The sequence below is a fragment of the Staurois parvus genome, unplaced genomic scaffold, assembly GCF_062004578.1.
Source record: "Staurois parvus isolate SC_StPar_1 unplaced genomic scaffold, SC_StPar_1.0 ptg000131l, whole genome shotgun sequence".
Lineage (NCBI taxonomy): Eukaryota > Metazoa > Chordata > Amphibia > Anura > Ranidae > Staurois > Staurois parvus.
Window position 1 is genome coordinate 3,143,100 of NW_028317927.1, and position 17,603 is coordinate 3,160,702.

The 17,603-nt window shown below is 38.9% G+C and overlaps 1 protein-coding gene across 1 annotated transcript in view; it reads left to right on the top strand.

The window, feature by feature from the left end:
- Window positions 1-17,603, top strand: part of SLC9A9 (solute carrier family 9 member A9) — a 931,015-nt gene that overhangs the window by 908,908 nt on the left and 4,504 nt on the right. The window contains exon 15 of the mRNA XM_089672557.1: window positions 15,664-15,769. Coding sequence (XP_089528683.1) covers window positions 15,664-15,769 — 106 coding nt within the window. The remainder of the gene's footprint in view (window positions 1-15,663; window positions 15,770-17,603) is intronic.

Consider the following 17,603-nt stretch of genomic DNA (forward strand, 5'->3'; position numbering starts at 1 on the left):
AAAAAAAACACAAAAACACGTTGCTTATGAATAGACTAAATAATTTTCTTATCTGCTTGGACTTTACCTTTAAACTATTATAATTGAAATACATCAAGGCACATCCATATCCTTTCTGCTATAATAAATACATGTAAAAGGTATTTCAAGTTTAATTTAGTTTATTCATGAATAATGCTAATGGTGTTTTTATAATCCTGGTGCTAATCCCAGCTCCTAGTCTTAGTAAATAATTTATCCACAAATTATGAGAAAGGATACTTGTGTTTATTACAATAATAATAAAAACATAAAAGCAGTGTATTTCAGTGCAATGTATCTAAGTCCTACAATAAAACTTAATTAATTATACAATGACAATGTTGCTGCCATGGCAATACACACACACTATTCATTATGTAATTTCCCCTCGCAATTAGCCCATGAAATTAAATTTTCCAATAATAATACAGCTAGCATTAATTTTACCATGAATCCAGACATAAATGTCAGTAGATGTTGCTGCAGTTTCACCCAGAAGTCCTGAAGAGACTTTGATATTAATTGCCTTTAAATCTTTTATGTTCAACAGAGCGGAGTTCAAAGGGTGACACAACTACATGAAGTCTGTGGCTCATTTTCTTTCTTAATGAATACTTAAACTCACTAAGTGGAAATCTAATGTACTCAGTATTGTACACCATGCCATTGCCTAAATAAAACCACTGTCTGAGCCTTAAAGCCTTTTTCCCTTCTAAAGGTTTGCAGATGACTATTGTCACTTTGTTATCTGTCCCCTGGTCCTGGCCACCAACCAACCTCTGCCTGTTTCCACATCAATCCTAATAATTATTTTGCTGTCCCCCTACAGTTCATGTATCTGGATATATTTCACTTGCTTTTATTCCCTAATGAACCAACCATAGCACAAGACTTGTGCACTAGTAAATTTTGCGTAGGGGACCAGGCAACGGCATGTTAAAAAAATGCACCCTTTACAAACAGGAAAATGTGGCATGTGTACACAGCCAACTGTATTACAATCTTCTATGTACAACCTTTTTAGTTTCAGCGTGAAATAAAGGTATACTTCTGATTTTGGTAGCTGCGTATTGCCTTTTCCATTACATAATTTAATCTGTTGATGTAAGCTGAGATGTAAATTGAGAGTAAAGGCATAGGTCTTCATTCATTTATGCATGATCAAATTCCTGCAGGAACATTCACACTACCCACACATAGGTCTTGCAATTTTATTTTTTCTGACATTTACTGGAAGCTTCTGATCGCGCTTGTGATTTTTTTTTTCTGTTTTATTTGATTCAGTCTAATTATTAAAGTACAATTGTGGTACCCATTAAAAAATATATACCACAGCATTTAATTATAAGTTGATGTATATTTCAAATGTTCCCTTTGTCCCCCTGCAAAATCCCACAAATACCTTTTGAGTCTGCCAGTGAAGTCCACCTAATGCAGCTTCTTGCGATGGTGTGGCAACATTGCTGAACGGATTCTGAATTCAGGACAGAATTGCCACTCTCATGTAGGCTGTGCCTCTTTGCGCTACAGTGTACAGTAGGATGAAAAATTGTTGAAGAAGGCATGACCTATCAGCATTGTCTCTGCTGATTGGCAAGCCTGTTGCTTGTCAATCATCACCTGGCCACACCTAGTCCTGTCAACTGCTTTCTGGATTAACAGCACTGTCAGTATTGCCAACTTTGGTGAAACCCTCCCATTGAAATCCGCCCAGTATCTTGGTGGTGGGGGCTGGGCATAGAAAGCAAAAATTAAGTCAGGAAAAATAAAATATTTATTTTTGAAGCTTCTGATAACATAGTGACTGGATTTAGGACTTTTTTGTAGAGGTAATACAAGAGCTTTTTTGTTGTATCTTTAGATAGTACAATTATACAAAAAGAAAAAAATTATACCACAAACTCTGAGATTGCAAAAAAAGCTATAATTTTCCAAGCTGGCCAAAGCTTTTCTTTTTCACTCAAACCTGGAAAAACCAACAAATGAAATAATGCTCACAAGTACGTTGAGTTTTTATGGAAATTGTTGGCATATGAAAATTTGATTACTGAACCATTTGATTGAAATGCACATGAGCACTATTATGCTGCCAATTTTCTAGCCATTTCAACCATGTTCTACCAAATTCAAGATGTGAAACCAACTCAACAAATCAAAATGTCCTCCCACAAATAGTTTTTATATCTATGCACAGGCATAGTGGTTGAAATTGTCGGAAGATAGCATTGCGTATGACCTGCAGCATTAGGGTCAATACATAACTACTGCCAAAGCCTTGCCTGTAACTGCTCCATTTTCAGCATGTGCAGTAGAGCACAATCTGTTGTATCCAGGGTTGTATGCTTATAGAGCAGACATTGTAAAGTTATTACAAATTGAAGCTTGGATTATGCTAAATGAGCAGGATATAGCTGCAGTGCCACCTTATGCTTTTTTGCTTGACATGCTGAATTCTATTTGGATATAGCAGTAATAGCACCATTTTTACCGTTTGGCTTTTATATGCTGAAATATTCTCAAACCAATGGCTCAATAAAACTTACTACACCATATGAGCTTTTTTGTTTGGTGGCTTATTCCTGGAACTACTTAAAGGTGGATATCCGTGTTTGCTGCCCTGATTGGAAGCCGGGTGTAAGTTATACCAAGGAGCTGTCCTATTCCATTGAGAGTGTCCCACTGAGAGGTCTGGGGTCCATTTCCAAGGCGTACCGAGTACCTGACAAGTGCCCCTACTGAGTATCATATAAATGCGCAATCAAATTGTGCATCTGGTGAGTGCAAGCATATCTCTTTTCTAATCCACAGAAGTCACAAACACCTTTATGAATGCAACCCCAGTGAGAAGTAATCACTATTCCTACGCACTGGATGGCTTATAGGCACTTATAAAGAAAAAGTTGTCTTTGGCCTGATATACGTTTATATTGTGCGTTTACTTCCACTGTTATGAGATTGTTTTAAGATCACGCACTATTGTCACTTTATTGTGCTTATTGATAACGCTGTGATTTTGTTTATTTTCACCAATCACCTTGCATTTTATTTATATGAGTATTATTCAATTTATTTGAGATTTACTGATATTTATATTGAATTTAGCGCTGCATTTTTAAATTGTTATGGTTTCTCAACCTGCTTTTTGTGCATGTTAGAAACCTTGAAGGCTGATGTTATGGTGCCCCCCTGACAGGCTTACCCCAAGCACAGAGTCTAAGTACCACTTGATCTTTACCACAGCCCTTTATGGTGGTGGTTCCTGGATTTTTGCTGCAAACTGGCACTAGGTTGTACCCCCATTATCCCCCCTCCAAGGGGTTGCTGGAACAATAAGGCTAAGGTGCAGAGACTGTTTATGTGGTAGTAGTAAGGTCCAGGTAGAGGTCATTTCAGGTGGCAGACAAGAGAGTAGACATGTCCAAGCAGAAGTCATGGCAGGCAGCAGGCAAGACAGTAGTCAGGTCTATGCAGAGGCTGCAGCAGGTGAGAGAGTAGTCAGGTCCAAGCTAAGGTCTAGAGAAGCTGCAAGTAAGTGAGTTGTCAGGTCAAGATAGGTTGGCATCTGGTAGGTAAATATTATACCATTTCAGGTAGCTAACAGTAAGGCACAGCACCACCCGCTTCCAAAGCTCTGGAAGCCTTGAAGTTTATGGAAGTCCTAAGATTTCTAGAAATCTTGCCAGGTATCCTGTGAGGAATCCTGTAAAACTCATCTGGGATCCTACTAATACTGCAAGGCTGCCAAGTCCCTGCCATGGGAGTGAGTAGGGGATATAAACTATGACTTCAGTGCTTCTGCTGCAAACTTTGTGTATGAATTACTCCACAGTGCCTGCAGCTACGGAGGTCAGTTACCTATTTGTTTATTAAATGTCAATGCTTAAATGTACATAGGTTGGTCAAAGGTTCACTTTAAAAACAACCTTGTTTAATTTTTTGTCTTAAATTTGGTATTCAGTTTTTACCCTGTCTCTTTCCATCACTCTGCAAGCTTTGTATAGAGGAAACATACTTGTATTAGGGCATATTTATCACTCAGGTCAATGCTAAGAACTGAGAATGGAGAATAGCCTTTTCAGCCATGCACAATCTGCTATAATTAGATCTTAATGAGAGCAGTGTGTATTGTACTTTATACTCTCGTTATGCTTTTCACAGCACAGCTTAGGTCTCAGTTTGAAGAATTCTATTCATATGTTAAATTATAAACTGAACTTGAGAAGGTAGAAGAGCTGTTAGTGTGCTGATTATTATTCTTCCACTTTCCTAACATAATTGTACTGCACTACATTAGCCTGCACATCTAAAGCTTCTTTAAGCATCATGAAATAGAATATGACAAATAGGAGATTATAAAATGCAGAGCAAGTAGCAAATGTTTTATCTTACATAGAGCAAGGTCACCAAATTCAGGAAGAAAGGTACACACAGAATGTCATCTCATTATGAAAAGTCTGTAACTTTAGGTAATGTTTACTACTGAATACAATCTCTTTTATTTGTAACATTTTGAGATTGGCAACTTAGGACTCCAAAGTTGTTACCTCCTAAGCTTTTATTGTTTAGTAAAGGATAATAGATGTAATTTTCAATGTTTTTCAGTTGAGAATGGAAAATCGACAACTTGATGCAATCATCCTATCAATGTGTGTTAACGTTTAAAAAAAACCTTGACTCTATATATAGTTTGTAATTATATTTGTACATGGGGCAGCCATATTTTTTCAAATTGATACCAATGAATGGCCTCCACGCTCGTCTGACCTAAATCCAATAGAATACCTCTGGGATATCATGTTTTGGTCCATCCGACACTGCCAGCTTACACCTCAGACTGTCAAGGAGCTCAGTGATGCCCTGGTTCAGATCTGGGAGGAAATACCCCAGGACACATCCATCGTCTCATTAGGAGCATGCTCCAACATTGTCAGGTATACATACAAGCACATGGGGGCCACACAAATTACTGAATACCATTTTGAGTTGTTGCAATGAAATTTCAGCAAAATGGACTAGCCTGCTGCATAATTTTTTCACTTTGTTTTTCGGGGTGCCTTTGAATTCAGTCCTCTGTATGTTGATAATTTCCATTTCCATCAAAGGATGGGGCATCCTTTCATTCCTAACACAGTACCCAGTCCATATCAGATTAGATATCCAGCCCAGGACCAGGCTGTTTGGTTGGGCAGGGGTGCTTGAACTATTTGAGTAGAATTACTAATCCGTTGACATACTTGCATTGCAATTGTTTATTTAGCTGCTTGGATAAAGCCAGACTAGTCAAAGAGAATAGTAGGATATGAGTAGGATATTTAAAAAAAAAGTGGTGCAGCTAATCAATATTTGTATTAACTAAAAGAAGGCAGGAAAGATAAGAAAGAATAGCAGCTGGAAAGGTAAAAACTGCTTTTAGAGTCACATAGCTATAGGTTAAGGTCCCCAGGAATCATCAGGGTATGTAAATGGGTGTTCCATTTTCAGAAAGCAGATACATCTTTTTTTTTGTGAACCCAGAATAAGCACTGGAGATGTCTGCTTGGATTTTCACTAATTAACTATTTGGATGGAGCTTTGAAGTAGATCTGAAGGATCCGCAAGACAGAGGGCTGTTTGGATTTTTATACTGTGATTTTGCTCTTGCCTTGGGGATACATTAAAATCAATGGCTTTTGAAGGCTGAATCATGTGGGAAAATCAAAGCATTTTCAAGTGCTCCAGTAACCCTTGTTATCTTTAAGGTGAGCATTTTTAGGGTACAGCGGAAAACAGGGTGGTTTGAAGTTGTGGGGGGTAGAGTAAAATTCTGAATCACACCGTGTCACAAGCAGTGAATACATGTGTTAAAGTGTATGTAAACTCTAACTATATATTTCTCTTCTTTGCTCGTTGCTCATGGTCAGTTAAATATACAATTGAACTCGGTTTGTTATGTCTGATTGTCAAGTGCAAAAAAAAAAAAATAGCTGTTTATCCAGCCAGCTGAAAACTTAATTTGCCCTGTTTCTCTGCAGTCAGTTAGCATTGTTCCCAGTCACTGACTACAAAACACCTCTCCCTATGTTATGGAGAGAGGGAGTTGTTATATAGTCCTAACACACTAATTTCCTAGGTAGACAATGCTGCTCCTCCTAGATATAGTACAGTTGTCATCCTGGGACAGGAAGTATGTTTCTGGCACGATCACTATGTGAAAATAAAGAAGAAAAAAAATGAATTCAGCTACCACATCTAAGGAAAAGTAAGCTACCATATATTCAATTCAATGTTTGTTCTTGATTTCAGATACGCTTTAGTAATTAGTTTTTACATAGCAGGTTGAAATAGCAATCATCTCATTACTCTTGATAAGTATTTTCACTTTTGACAGTTTATTTTATTTGTATTTTCTCCAACATATGTATCTGAAAAAAAGCATTTATATTCAGGAATCATACACAATATTTTCTTTCTGTGCATTGATTGTGTCAGTTATACAACCATTGGCTGTCAGTGTAATGCAGGCCATAGATGGGGAGAAAAAACGGCAGATTTTTCTTTTAAAAAACGAAAATTCGGTCGTTCAAGCGGCCGACGTTACCATCAATGGTAAAAAAAATCGGCCGATTTTCATCCCTTCTACAGCTGGCAAAAAGTGTCCCTGCAGAGAGCTCCGCTATTTCTGACAGTTCTCTGACAGTTCCTTCACATTTACAGCGGTTGAAACATTGTATCTATTTGTTTCCATTTAGGATACAGATGTTTTTATTCGGAAACAAATAGATACAATGTTTCAACCGCTGTAAATGTCAAAGAACTGTTAGAGAACTGTCAGAAATAGCGGAGCTCTCTGCAGAGATACTTTTTGCTGGACTGGCATTCTTCTTATTTTCATCCTACTTCTTCTTCTTCTTCTTCATCCTCATCCTCTTCTTCTTCATCATCCTCTTCTTCTTCTTCATCCTCATCCTCTTCTTCTTCTTCTTCTTCTTCATCATCCTCTTCTTCTTCTTCTTCATCCTCTTCTTCTTCTTCTTCTTCATCCTCTTCTTCTTCTTCATCTTCTTCTTCTTCATCCTCATCCTCTTCTTCTTCTTCTTCATCTTCTTCTTCATCCTCATCCTCTTCTTCTTCTTCTTCTTCTTCTTCTTCCTCATCCTCTTCTTCTTCCTCATCCTCTTCTTCATCCTCATCCTCATCTTCTTCTTCTTCCTCATCCTCTTCTTCTTCTTCTTCTTCTTCTTCTTCTTCATCCTCATCCTCTTCTTCTTCATCATCCTCATCCTCTTCTTCTTCATCCTCATCCTCTTCTTCTTATTATTCATCTTCTTCTTCTTCTTCTTCTTCATCCTCATCCTCTTCTTCTTCTTCTTCTTCTTCCTCATCCTCTTCTTCTTCCTCATCCTCTTCTTCATCCTCATCCTCATCTTCTTCTTCTTCCTCATCCTCTTCTTCTTCTTCTTCATCCTCATCCTCTTCTTCTTCATCATCCTCATCCTCCTTCTTCTTCATCCTCATCCTCTTCTTCTTCTTCATCCTCATCTTCTTCATCCTCATCCTCTTCTTCTTCTTCCTCATCCTCTTCTTCATCCTCATCTTCTTCCTCTTCTTCATCCTCTTTTTCATCCTCTTCTTCATCCTCTTCCTCTTCTTCTTTTTCTTCTTTTTGTCTTCCTCTTGCAGGTCACTGCTCATGCGCAGATTTTTTATCGGTAAAAAATTGGCCGATTGGCCCATTAATGCCGCGAAAATCAGCCGATCGGTCGATTTTTTTCCAACTTTACCAAAAAAAAAAACGGCCAAAATCCCGAAAAACGGCCGACCAAATCGCCCACTAACGATCCGAAAATCGGCCGATTTTATTTTCGGCCGACAAATCGGCCGATTTTCGACCCATCTATGGCCTGCATAAAGTGGGTTTTTAACCGCCAGGAAAGGATGAAAAAACAACTTTAAACCAGCCAGTAAAACCAATCTTTTGCAGCAAATAATCGTAAACATATGGTTTCATGGTAATACTTTGTCCCATGGTAGGTTTTTTTTTCAGTTCTCCTTGGCTTCACAGTGTATAAAGAAAACACTGGAAAAAAAATTGTAGAAACTCATACTATTGTCTTCTATTGTATCCACATGTGTTTGGATACATGGTGAAGAGTTTTGAAAGCTTAAGATTAATATATCAATTTGCATGCTGTTGCTTTGTAGTTATTACTTTTAGCTGATGGTCTAGGATTAAATGAGCTAATTTATTAATTAGATATATTTTTTGGAAGTGCTAATAACATATCAAACAAAACATGCATGATCAAAATACCAGCATTCCATGCAGTAATTAAGAAGCATAATGTGGTCACCGTGGTTCCAATCAGTGAACAAATTCTAACATTCTTCTAACCATAAACACTTTCTACTTAGTGGTTGTAAAATTAACTTTAGAGCTAGATTAGATTAGATTCTTTATTAACATTATATTCGATACAATTACATTTTACATGGCAGCTCTCTGAAAACAGCTATAACTACTTGTACATACTTAACCACACATAGATTTACTGCATATGCACTAATACACATACCTACATACATACATTACATACCAGTAAAATCTAAGAAATGGCCAAAGCTTTTTTTGGCATAATTATCTGCAGGGTCACAGGAGTATACTTAATTGCACTTACTTGTGCTCTCCTGTGACCCAGGATTAGCCAACAATGGGCTAAAGCCTTATGCTGGTCCGCTCTGGAAATATCCCAACAAAAATTTGGGGATCCACCTAGATGCCTGACTGCCATAATCTTCTCTCTTTTTTTGTTGATTTAGTGAAAAATAAAAACCCAGCGGGGATTAAATCGAGTGCCACCAAGATAAAGCTCTACATGTGTGAAAAAAATGCTAAAAATGTCATTTTTTACAGTGTTGCATAACCGAGCAATTGTCATTCAAGGTGTGACAGAGCTGAGAGCTGCAAATTGTCCTAGGCAGGAAGAGGGTGAAAGTGTCCGCTATTGAAGTGGTTAATATATTGTCGCCCAATTTGACTGGTGACTAGGCAAGCATAAAATGATTAACAATGGTAATCATACAATTTAGCATACAAAGTGATTAACAGTAAGGCATAAGGCATTTGGCGTCCTTATCAGCATAAGCGGTACCAAGATATCCTCAAGTGCAGCAGTCATCAGTATTAAAGTGTAACCAACTGCTGGAACTGTACTGCCATTGCACATTTATGGTGGCAATGCTAGTCCTAGCATAAGCGGTACCAAGATATCCTCAAGTGCAGCAGTCATCAGTATTAAAGTGTAACCAACTGCTGGAACTGTACTGCCATTGCACATTTATGGTGGCAATGCTAGTCCTAGCATAAGCGGTACCAAGATATCCTCAAGTGCAGCAGTCGTTAGTATTAAAGTGTAACCAATGCTAGTCCTAGCATAAGCGGTACCAAGATATCCTCAAGTGCAGCAGTCGTTAGTATTAAAGTGTAACCAATGCTAGTCCTAGCATAAGCGGTACCAAGATATCCTCAAGTGCAGCAGTCGTCAGTATTAAAGTGTAACCGAGTGCTGGAACTGTACTGCCATTGCACATTTATGGTGGCAATGCTAGTCCTAGACTGTTTGGGTGTGCACTGTCCAAAAGAAAAGGAGGATAGTAAAGGGGAGAAGGGCAGGGAACAAAGGGGACAGAATAATTATTATGAAAGGAGTACTCTATTGAGATGTTCTTTTGCCGGCTGTCATCAGGGCCTTTAACAACATTGGTGCACTTAACAACAGTTCCAGTTAAGCTGCATACAGTATAGGTACAGTATAGGTACAATATTTTCTCAGCACAGGTGCAAAGTAAATGTGGTTCAGATGCAGTAAAGGTTCAGTATAATTTAGTATAGGTTTGGTAAAGGTGCAGTCTAGGTTTAGAATAAGTATGGTATAGAGTGCAGTATGGGTGCGGTATGAATTGGGTCCTGTTCTGAGTGGCTCAGTCCCTAATAGCAGTATCAGCAAGGGGCAAATAGCCCTCTCACCAGTCCCCGGGATGCTGCAGTGACCTCTTACTGTAGAAGAGGGACCTCTTTGGTGCCTGCCGAAAGCCTCCGGTGATCAGCGATGGGAATCAGAGGGTGAGTGGATGCTCCAGCCTCCCTGCAGCAGCAGTGCAAGTGCTGTGATGGGGCAGTACTGCACTGCCCATGGGTGTCCTCACTCAGTGTCAGGATTGGATCTCTGCTGGTATGGTCTCCAACTGGCAGGTGCTCTAACTCCCTCAGTGCCAAGAAAAAACAACTTTCCCAGGCAGTTTAATAAAAATCACCTCTCCACTCCTCCTACTGCACAGTTTATATTGGGATCTGTAGTGTAACCATTATAGTGTAGCTATTATATGGCTGTTGTCTCAAACTATAACTCCCAGGATTCTCAGCACTGTGCATAGAAGTCTATGAGCTTGCTTGGCTTTAGCTCTTCCCTTGCTGGCCAGAGGAGGATGGTGCATCATAACATCATTATCTCAGTAGAGGGAGAGAAGAATAAAGGGCAATGTCTCCATAATTCTGTAGCCCAGCACCTGGCTACATGTGCAGTTTAAAATTAAGACATGTTAGGTACTGTAACCATTTTCTTGGCATAACAGCATCTTTTATATTTTGCCAAAAATTGGGTATTATATTGTGTTTGTGTGCACAAAAATTAATTAAAGTGTATTTTTTCAGAAAATGTGTGTTTGATAAGCTACTGTGCAAAGATAACGCAGCATAAAAAATACAACAGCAGCCATTTTATTCTTAAGGGCGTTTGCTTTCAGAAACTCTATAATGTTTTTTTTGGGGGGGTTAAGTATGTTTCTAGCAAAAAAATGCTGACTTTTACACGTACGTGAGAAATGTCAGAATTGGTGCGGTAGGTTAATGAAGGCTGGAACAGCTCCTAGACCCAGTGCCAGTACATAAATTGAAGTTTTAGTCAAAACCATTCTGGAGGTCTGGGCAGGAGGCAGATAGGAATAGTAAAGTAAACAAGCAGAGGAATAGGGTTGGAGGCACACAAGTGATAGAAACCAATAACTAAGGCGAAAGCAGGAACATTAGGTCAAGAGTAGATGTCAAAAGTCAAGTCAAATTATGACAATAAATTGTATTTTCTTTTTACAAGGAGTAATAGACATCTTTTCCCAGGCACTGCTGAACACCTTGAGAATGAGAGGTGGAGGAAGTGAGGCATTGGTGTGCTGTAGTAGGCATTGGTGAACTGCTGCAGTTACTCCTTACCCTACCTGCAGGATGAATCCTAGGCTGAAACAAAGAGATAGATTGAATTTAAATTGAATCTACATAACATTTTGCATGTGTAGCCTGACTTTACTTGTCAATGTTATGCACATTTACAGTGGGTATAGAAAAGAATCATCCACCTTTCTGACAGTGCTTTGCCACCCATAGTTGATTGCTTGCTTCAGTTGCGCTACCAGGGATTGAAATGCTCCAGGAAAGCTCTTTTCATGCTGAGCTAATCAAAATGACCACAGTTGAACACAATTAAAAATCGCATGGCTTTGTGTGCCATTGATAAGGTGGTTATCTACACCTGATTGAGTTTATAAGTCATTTTAAGAAATGGGTGATACTTTTCAACTCAGTGATTCTATTTTTGAATTTTTTAATTCTGATATGTTTTGTGTTATATCTTTCATTTGGATGTTATAAGTTGCACTGAACTATAGCTGGATAAAACAAAAACTGTGTCTGTCTTCATTTCAGTCTGCAAAGCAACAAAATGTTATTATTTTAAAGGGGGGGGGATTATTTTCTATACCTACTGTACAACTGTACCTTTGTCCTACCTTTCCTTCCTCTTCTGTTAAAAAGTGGAAAACCACTATAAATTTTTCTATCCCTCCTTTGGTCTCCATCTATGCTGTGTGGGCATCAGGAAGTAATACACAAGGAATAACAAGTAATTGTTTTACCTGGCTTTGCATTGCTTTGGTTCTTTCCCACAATGCACAAAAATGAAACAAATTCATGACTCAGTCCCTTAGGTTGTTTTGGACAACACATGTCATTCTTTATATTTCTCTTTCCAAACCCACTAGAGATGTGTTTTATCTACATCAAAGAAAAGACAAGCAAATCTGTATGTAAACACATTTTTTTATACATTGAACATGAGGTTCTGACAAGGTTTTTTTTTTTTTTAACAGTTGTCTGACAAGGTTTTTAGCTTCAGATGAAAGCAACATATACTGTATGTTTACTTTGTAAAGAACTGTCATTGATTGGATTTCCAGGCACCATGTGCAAAAGCATATTTAATCTGTACTGTTCTCATGGAGGTGTGCCATTCTTTGCACATGTTCTGGATTAGCAACATCGATGTTGTTTTTTCAGGGGGCAAAAAAAAATATATATATATATGTGTATATATATATATATATGTATGTATATATTTATATATATATATATATATATATATATATATATATATATATATATATACATCTTAGCATGGAGGACGCAGCAACAACATCAGACCCAGATGATGAGTTTTATTTTGTCAAATGTCATAATTAGCACAGCTACTAGTGAATTGAATTTGTGTGCAATGCAACTCAAAGTAAATGAGCTTCTGTTTTAATAATAAACATGCAACTTGAGGATAGGATTTAGAGTTTTATTAAAATAAGTCTCTCTCAATATAGTACAACTATACAAATATACTCAACTGCATTAGGTCTTATCCTGGACTATGACCTCTCTTTTCCATCACGCATCCAATCTATTTAAATTGTGCTGCCTTCATCTCCGCAACATTTTAATAATTCACCCATTTTTAATAAATGACACCATAAAGCTTCTAATTCACTCCCTTGTTATCTCCCACCTTGACAATTGCACCTCCCTCATTGTTGGCCTACCTCTACCCAGATTGTCCCCCTTTAGTCTTTAATGAATGCTGCTGTTAAACTCATCCATTTATCCGACTACTCAGTGTCTGCCAACTTTCTCTGCCAATCCCTCCACTGGCTTCTTCTCACCCAACACACAAACTTCAACACAACATACAAAGCCATCCACATCTCCTCAAGCTACATAATCCGCATCAAAATATCTGTCCAATTTGCTCCTCCCAAGACTTCCTGCTTTCTAGCCCCTCTTGTCTCCTCCTGATATGTTCATCTCCAGGATTTCTCCAGGGCCTCTTACTTCCCCTGGAGCTCCCTAACCTGATCCATCTGTCTATCTCCTACTCTGTCCACCTTCAAGTCATCCTTGAAAACACATCTCTTTAGGGAAACTTATCCTACCTCTACCTAACAACTGGAATTTTACTTTCTCCATCAACTTAAACCCCAGGGTTATCATCTTTTGTATCATTTGTCTTCCCTTTAGATTGCAAGCTCACATGATCAGGGCCTTCCTAAGCTTATTGTATTAAATTGTATTGTAACTGTACTGTCTCCTTTTCTTTGTAAAGCACTGTGCAAACTTTGGTGCTGTATAAATCATGTGTGATATTAATTATGATTGTACAAGTTAAAAAAGATCTTTAAAAGACACTAATGAAATAACTGTCAAAAGAACCATAAATAAAATATTTTAGATGCGTTCTTTCAAATGGGATTTAAACTTGGTATTACAGTACAGCTATCATATAGTAATTACAACGTGTAAACATAGGGGGACTTTACTATGTATGACTTGAACAAGGTTCTATTCTGTGTGGATGCCAGTGGTTGGATTTTCACCTCTTAACTTTTGGTTAATATTTGTTATAAAATATATAGTAGGCTTACTTCCTGCAAGGTTTTCAGTTTGAAGAAATGCCTCAATGCTGGCATGAGCTCCTTAGATACTGACTCCCCAGTTCTTTTGAATCATGTCATTTATCTGGTACAATTGGTTTATGACAATATTATGTCATGCTATTATCTCTATATTGTGCAGATGACACAGCATCATTCCTTAAAGCCCAGCTCCAGCTTGCGCAAAAATATATATTAATACTGGTCAGCTATATCCAACACTGTCCCATGCAGAATCACCAAAGAAACAATCCAATGCAACTCATCTTTCAGGTTGAATAACTTGCAGCATCATTCAACCTAGTTTCTGTGAGCCCGGGAGAATACCCAATTGCTACCCTGGACTCCACAACAGAAGGCAGCAGAGAGCAACGTTACACATTGCCATTCTATGCAGCATTTAGGATCCACCCACTGCAGGAGGAATAAGAAATTGAAGAGGACTTGTGACATCATTGAGCTACACTGAAAACATCTAAACATATGTAAGTATAAAGTAAGCACAGTGTGAGGTTTTTAGATCTAGGGTGGTAGTCCCTTGGGGGAAGAGGGAAAACAAAAGGGAAGAGGCTGGCAAGTCCAGAATTGGGCAGAGTTTGGTAACAAGGAGGATTACAAGATGGCACTGGGGAGTATCTATAATGTATGTGCAATCTTCACTACCAGGTCAGGCAGCAGCTGTTGTCCTCTTTTGTGTGCCCACTCAGATTCAGGCTACCTATGTTATAAAAATGACATAACCAATAGGATATTTTTTTATGCCCTGTTGCATATCGCCTGTGTACCATATATCCCTGTCAACCATTTTGGTCTTAGATGTTCCCAGAGCACTAAGCAACCAAACCAGGGATGGACTGACAACTCATGGGGCTCCCGGGCAATAGGGGATCATGGGGCCCCTGTGTCCTTGCCCAAAACTCAAAAAAGCCTATGAAAAAGGTACCAGGGGCATCTCATGGGTCCCCCTACTGACCCCGGGCCCTCTGGCAGTGCCCGAGTTTCCAAATGGTCAGTGCGCCCCTGAACCAAATGTTAATTTGTAGCCACCTGTTGTGACCATTATGGGATTGTCTTTCTCTTACTTGTAGGCTTTTCATTTTCGGTACTTTACAAATAAAGAGAAGTAAAAATACCTTCATTTTAAACAGAAACCGAGGTTGAATGAGCAAAGCCAGAGACCTTGATGGAATGGCCTTGGCAAATAAAATTGCAAAAGCTGTAATAGTTGATACGTTTTCCTATTCACATCACTTTTTATTTTTATGGTGGTAAACTTGTTTTTCATGCACAAATTTAATAGTTTGTGACATGATTTTATGAGCTGCCTACTAGCAAAGTGAAATTTATAAGCATAGGACACGCCACCTGTTTTATACAAACTGAGAAGTAAGAAGTGTCTATTGTCTAGTGCAGCCAGTTATATTTCAGCTGCCATTTTTCTGCTGTGAAGAAGGATCATTACCTTGCTCAAATTGTACATTTAGTTATTGGCATATTTTATATTACTTTGCAAGAAATGAGGAGTTGCCTGTGACTTGAAAACGATTTTACCTTTTTGGCACACCAGTAAAGCACTGCCTTGGGTGTAAGTATTCTAAGCAAAGATAAATAGTACAATACCAGCTCAGAACAACTCAGCAATCATTGCCTTATTGTAGACTGCAGTTCATTACATTCTAGAGAAGGTCAGGATTCCCGGCAGATGAGCTGAGCAAGATCATATAATTGTGTTTCTGAGCTGTCAGTGAACAGAGCTACACAGGGTTTTGGACATGAATAAAATGTTTCCTTTTTCAATACTTTGTGGAAAATAATGTGCATTTTGACAGCTTTCTACATTGTTTTATATCCTTAACTGATACACAGATACCTCAAACCAATACTAACACATAGTGGACCTCCTTTGACAAGCACATTGCCTCAGTGGTGCAGTCCCATAGCTCGAGTGCTGACTAGTCCAAAGGCTTATGCGGTAAGTAATGTGAATGTCTGTAAATTAAACAAAACTATGTGTCTCTTATGAAAACAGCTAATGAATTATATGTGTTGCCCATAACAACCCAAATCCTCTTTTTTTTAATTTATCGAGGACCTGAACTCTGTGAGCTCTGTTCAAAAATGACCAGCAAAAGGCAAAAGCAGTATTGCCTGTATGTAAGGGGACTTCTGATTGGCTGGGTGTTGGCACCAACAGGTTCTTCTTTTAGGATAGAGCAACAACCTACTTGCTTGTAGCCCTCTACCTTCATAATTTTGTGCCCATCTCCTTTCCAGAGGCCTTAGAACGAAATTCCCACACATTAGCCTCACGATTAGTCGAGATTAACAAGGCACATTCCATGTATACAAGTCTCTCCTTCCAAGTCCCACTGTATAGCTTTACCCATCTGTGTATGCTCCCTGAAGTTATTTAGTATTTTTCCCAGAGTCATTAGTACTCACTCAGAGGGCTCTGACTTGCCCATTAGGCTTTATGCATCCAGCTCATGACTTACTTCTAGTCATTCCAGACAGGTTTTTATGAATGCATGAAGGTAAAAAACCTTCAATGTGTAACTTCCCCCGCCCTAATACTTACCTGAGCCCGAACTCGATCCAGTAATGTGCACAGGAGCAGCGGGTCTCCTGGGTCTCTCTCTGCTCATTGGCTGAGAAACTGCAGCGAGAGCCATTGGCTCCCACTGCTGTCAATCACAGCCAGTGAGGAGGGAGTGCAGGATGGGACTGAGCCATGCTCTGTGTATCCCATAGACTCACAGAGCCGACTCTGGAATGAGTATGCACTTGGCAAGGGGGAGGAACCAGAAACATTGGTAGGGCACCTGAGAAGGAGGGTCCGGGTTGCTCTGTGCAAACCATTACCCAGAGCAGGTAAGTATGATGTGTTTATTATTTTAAAGAAAAAAAACTGAACCTTTAGAACCACTTTAAAAAATTCCCCTGTACCATGCATTAATGAGAACAGAACCATCTAGTGAACAACTAGCTAACTGCACCTACAGCTGATTGTTTCCGCATTGCTTGCTTACTGTGCCTTGTTCTGCACTTGTGTCTGTGTGAAAGTAATCATCTTGGTAGAGAAAAAAAGCTTTGCTTTCTCATGCCGGAGCTGCCCCCCCCCCCCCGGTTGACTGGTGATCTGATAACTTGTGGGGGAATATTCAAAAAGCAGAAGTATAGTTCACAAGCACAGGTCCTTGTAATGAATAAAGCAGAAACAGGGAGATGCAGATTCCTCTACAGCAAGTAGTATAGTTGTAACATCACCAAATCTCACTTACAGTGCCAATGCATAATCACATATCAAGATGTGCACAGCTATTTTTTAGGCGGTCAATACAAAAGATAAAATTTTTAGGGTACTGCTTAGGCACAAATTACATTTCTAGATGGTAAAATAAGATGGCAAATCTTCACATTTTTAGTTCAGTTCCACTTTAAGTCACAGACCAATTGGTCCTGACAAGCTGTATTTCAGTACCAAAATGTAGTCAACAAATGGTGACTGTACATACCTCTAGATGAATCCGGCAAGTTTTGACACTTGCTGGTTGCTTTTCTTCTACCACGTGCATGTAGTGTTGGAATATCTATAATAGGCCTTATCTGCTCAAGGAACATGTAGGACAGAGTATCCCCAGCACTCATCACTAGTAGTAAGAGTCTATTTACTAGATACAGTAGCTCAGGGTGTGGGGCACTCAGACTGCCAAAATGTAAATGCACTCTATTTGGTGCTTACTTGAACTGTTTTGACAATATCACCTTAGTATTTCAAACTACCCATAAACAGAAGAGATGAAGGA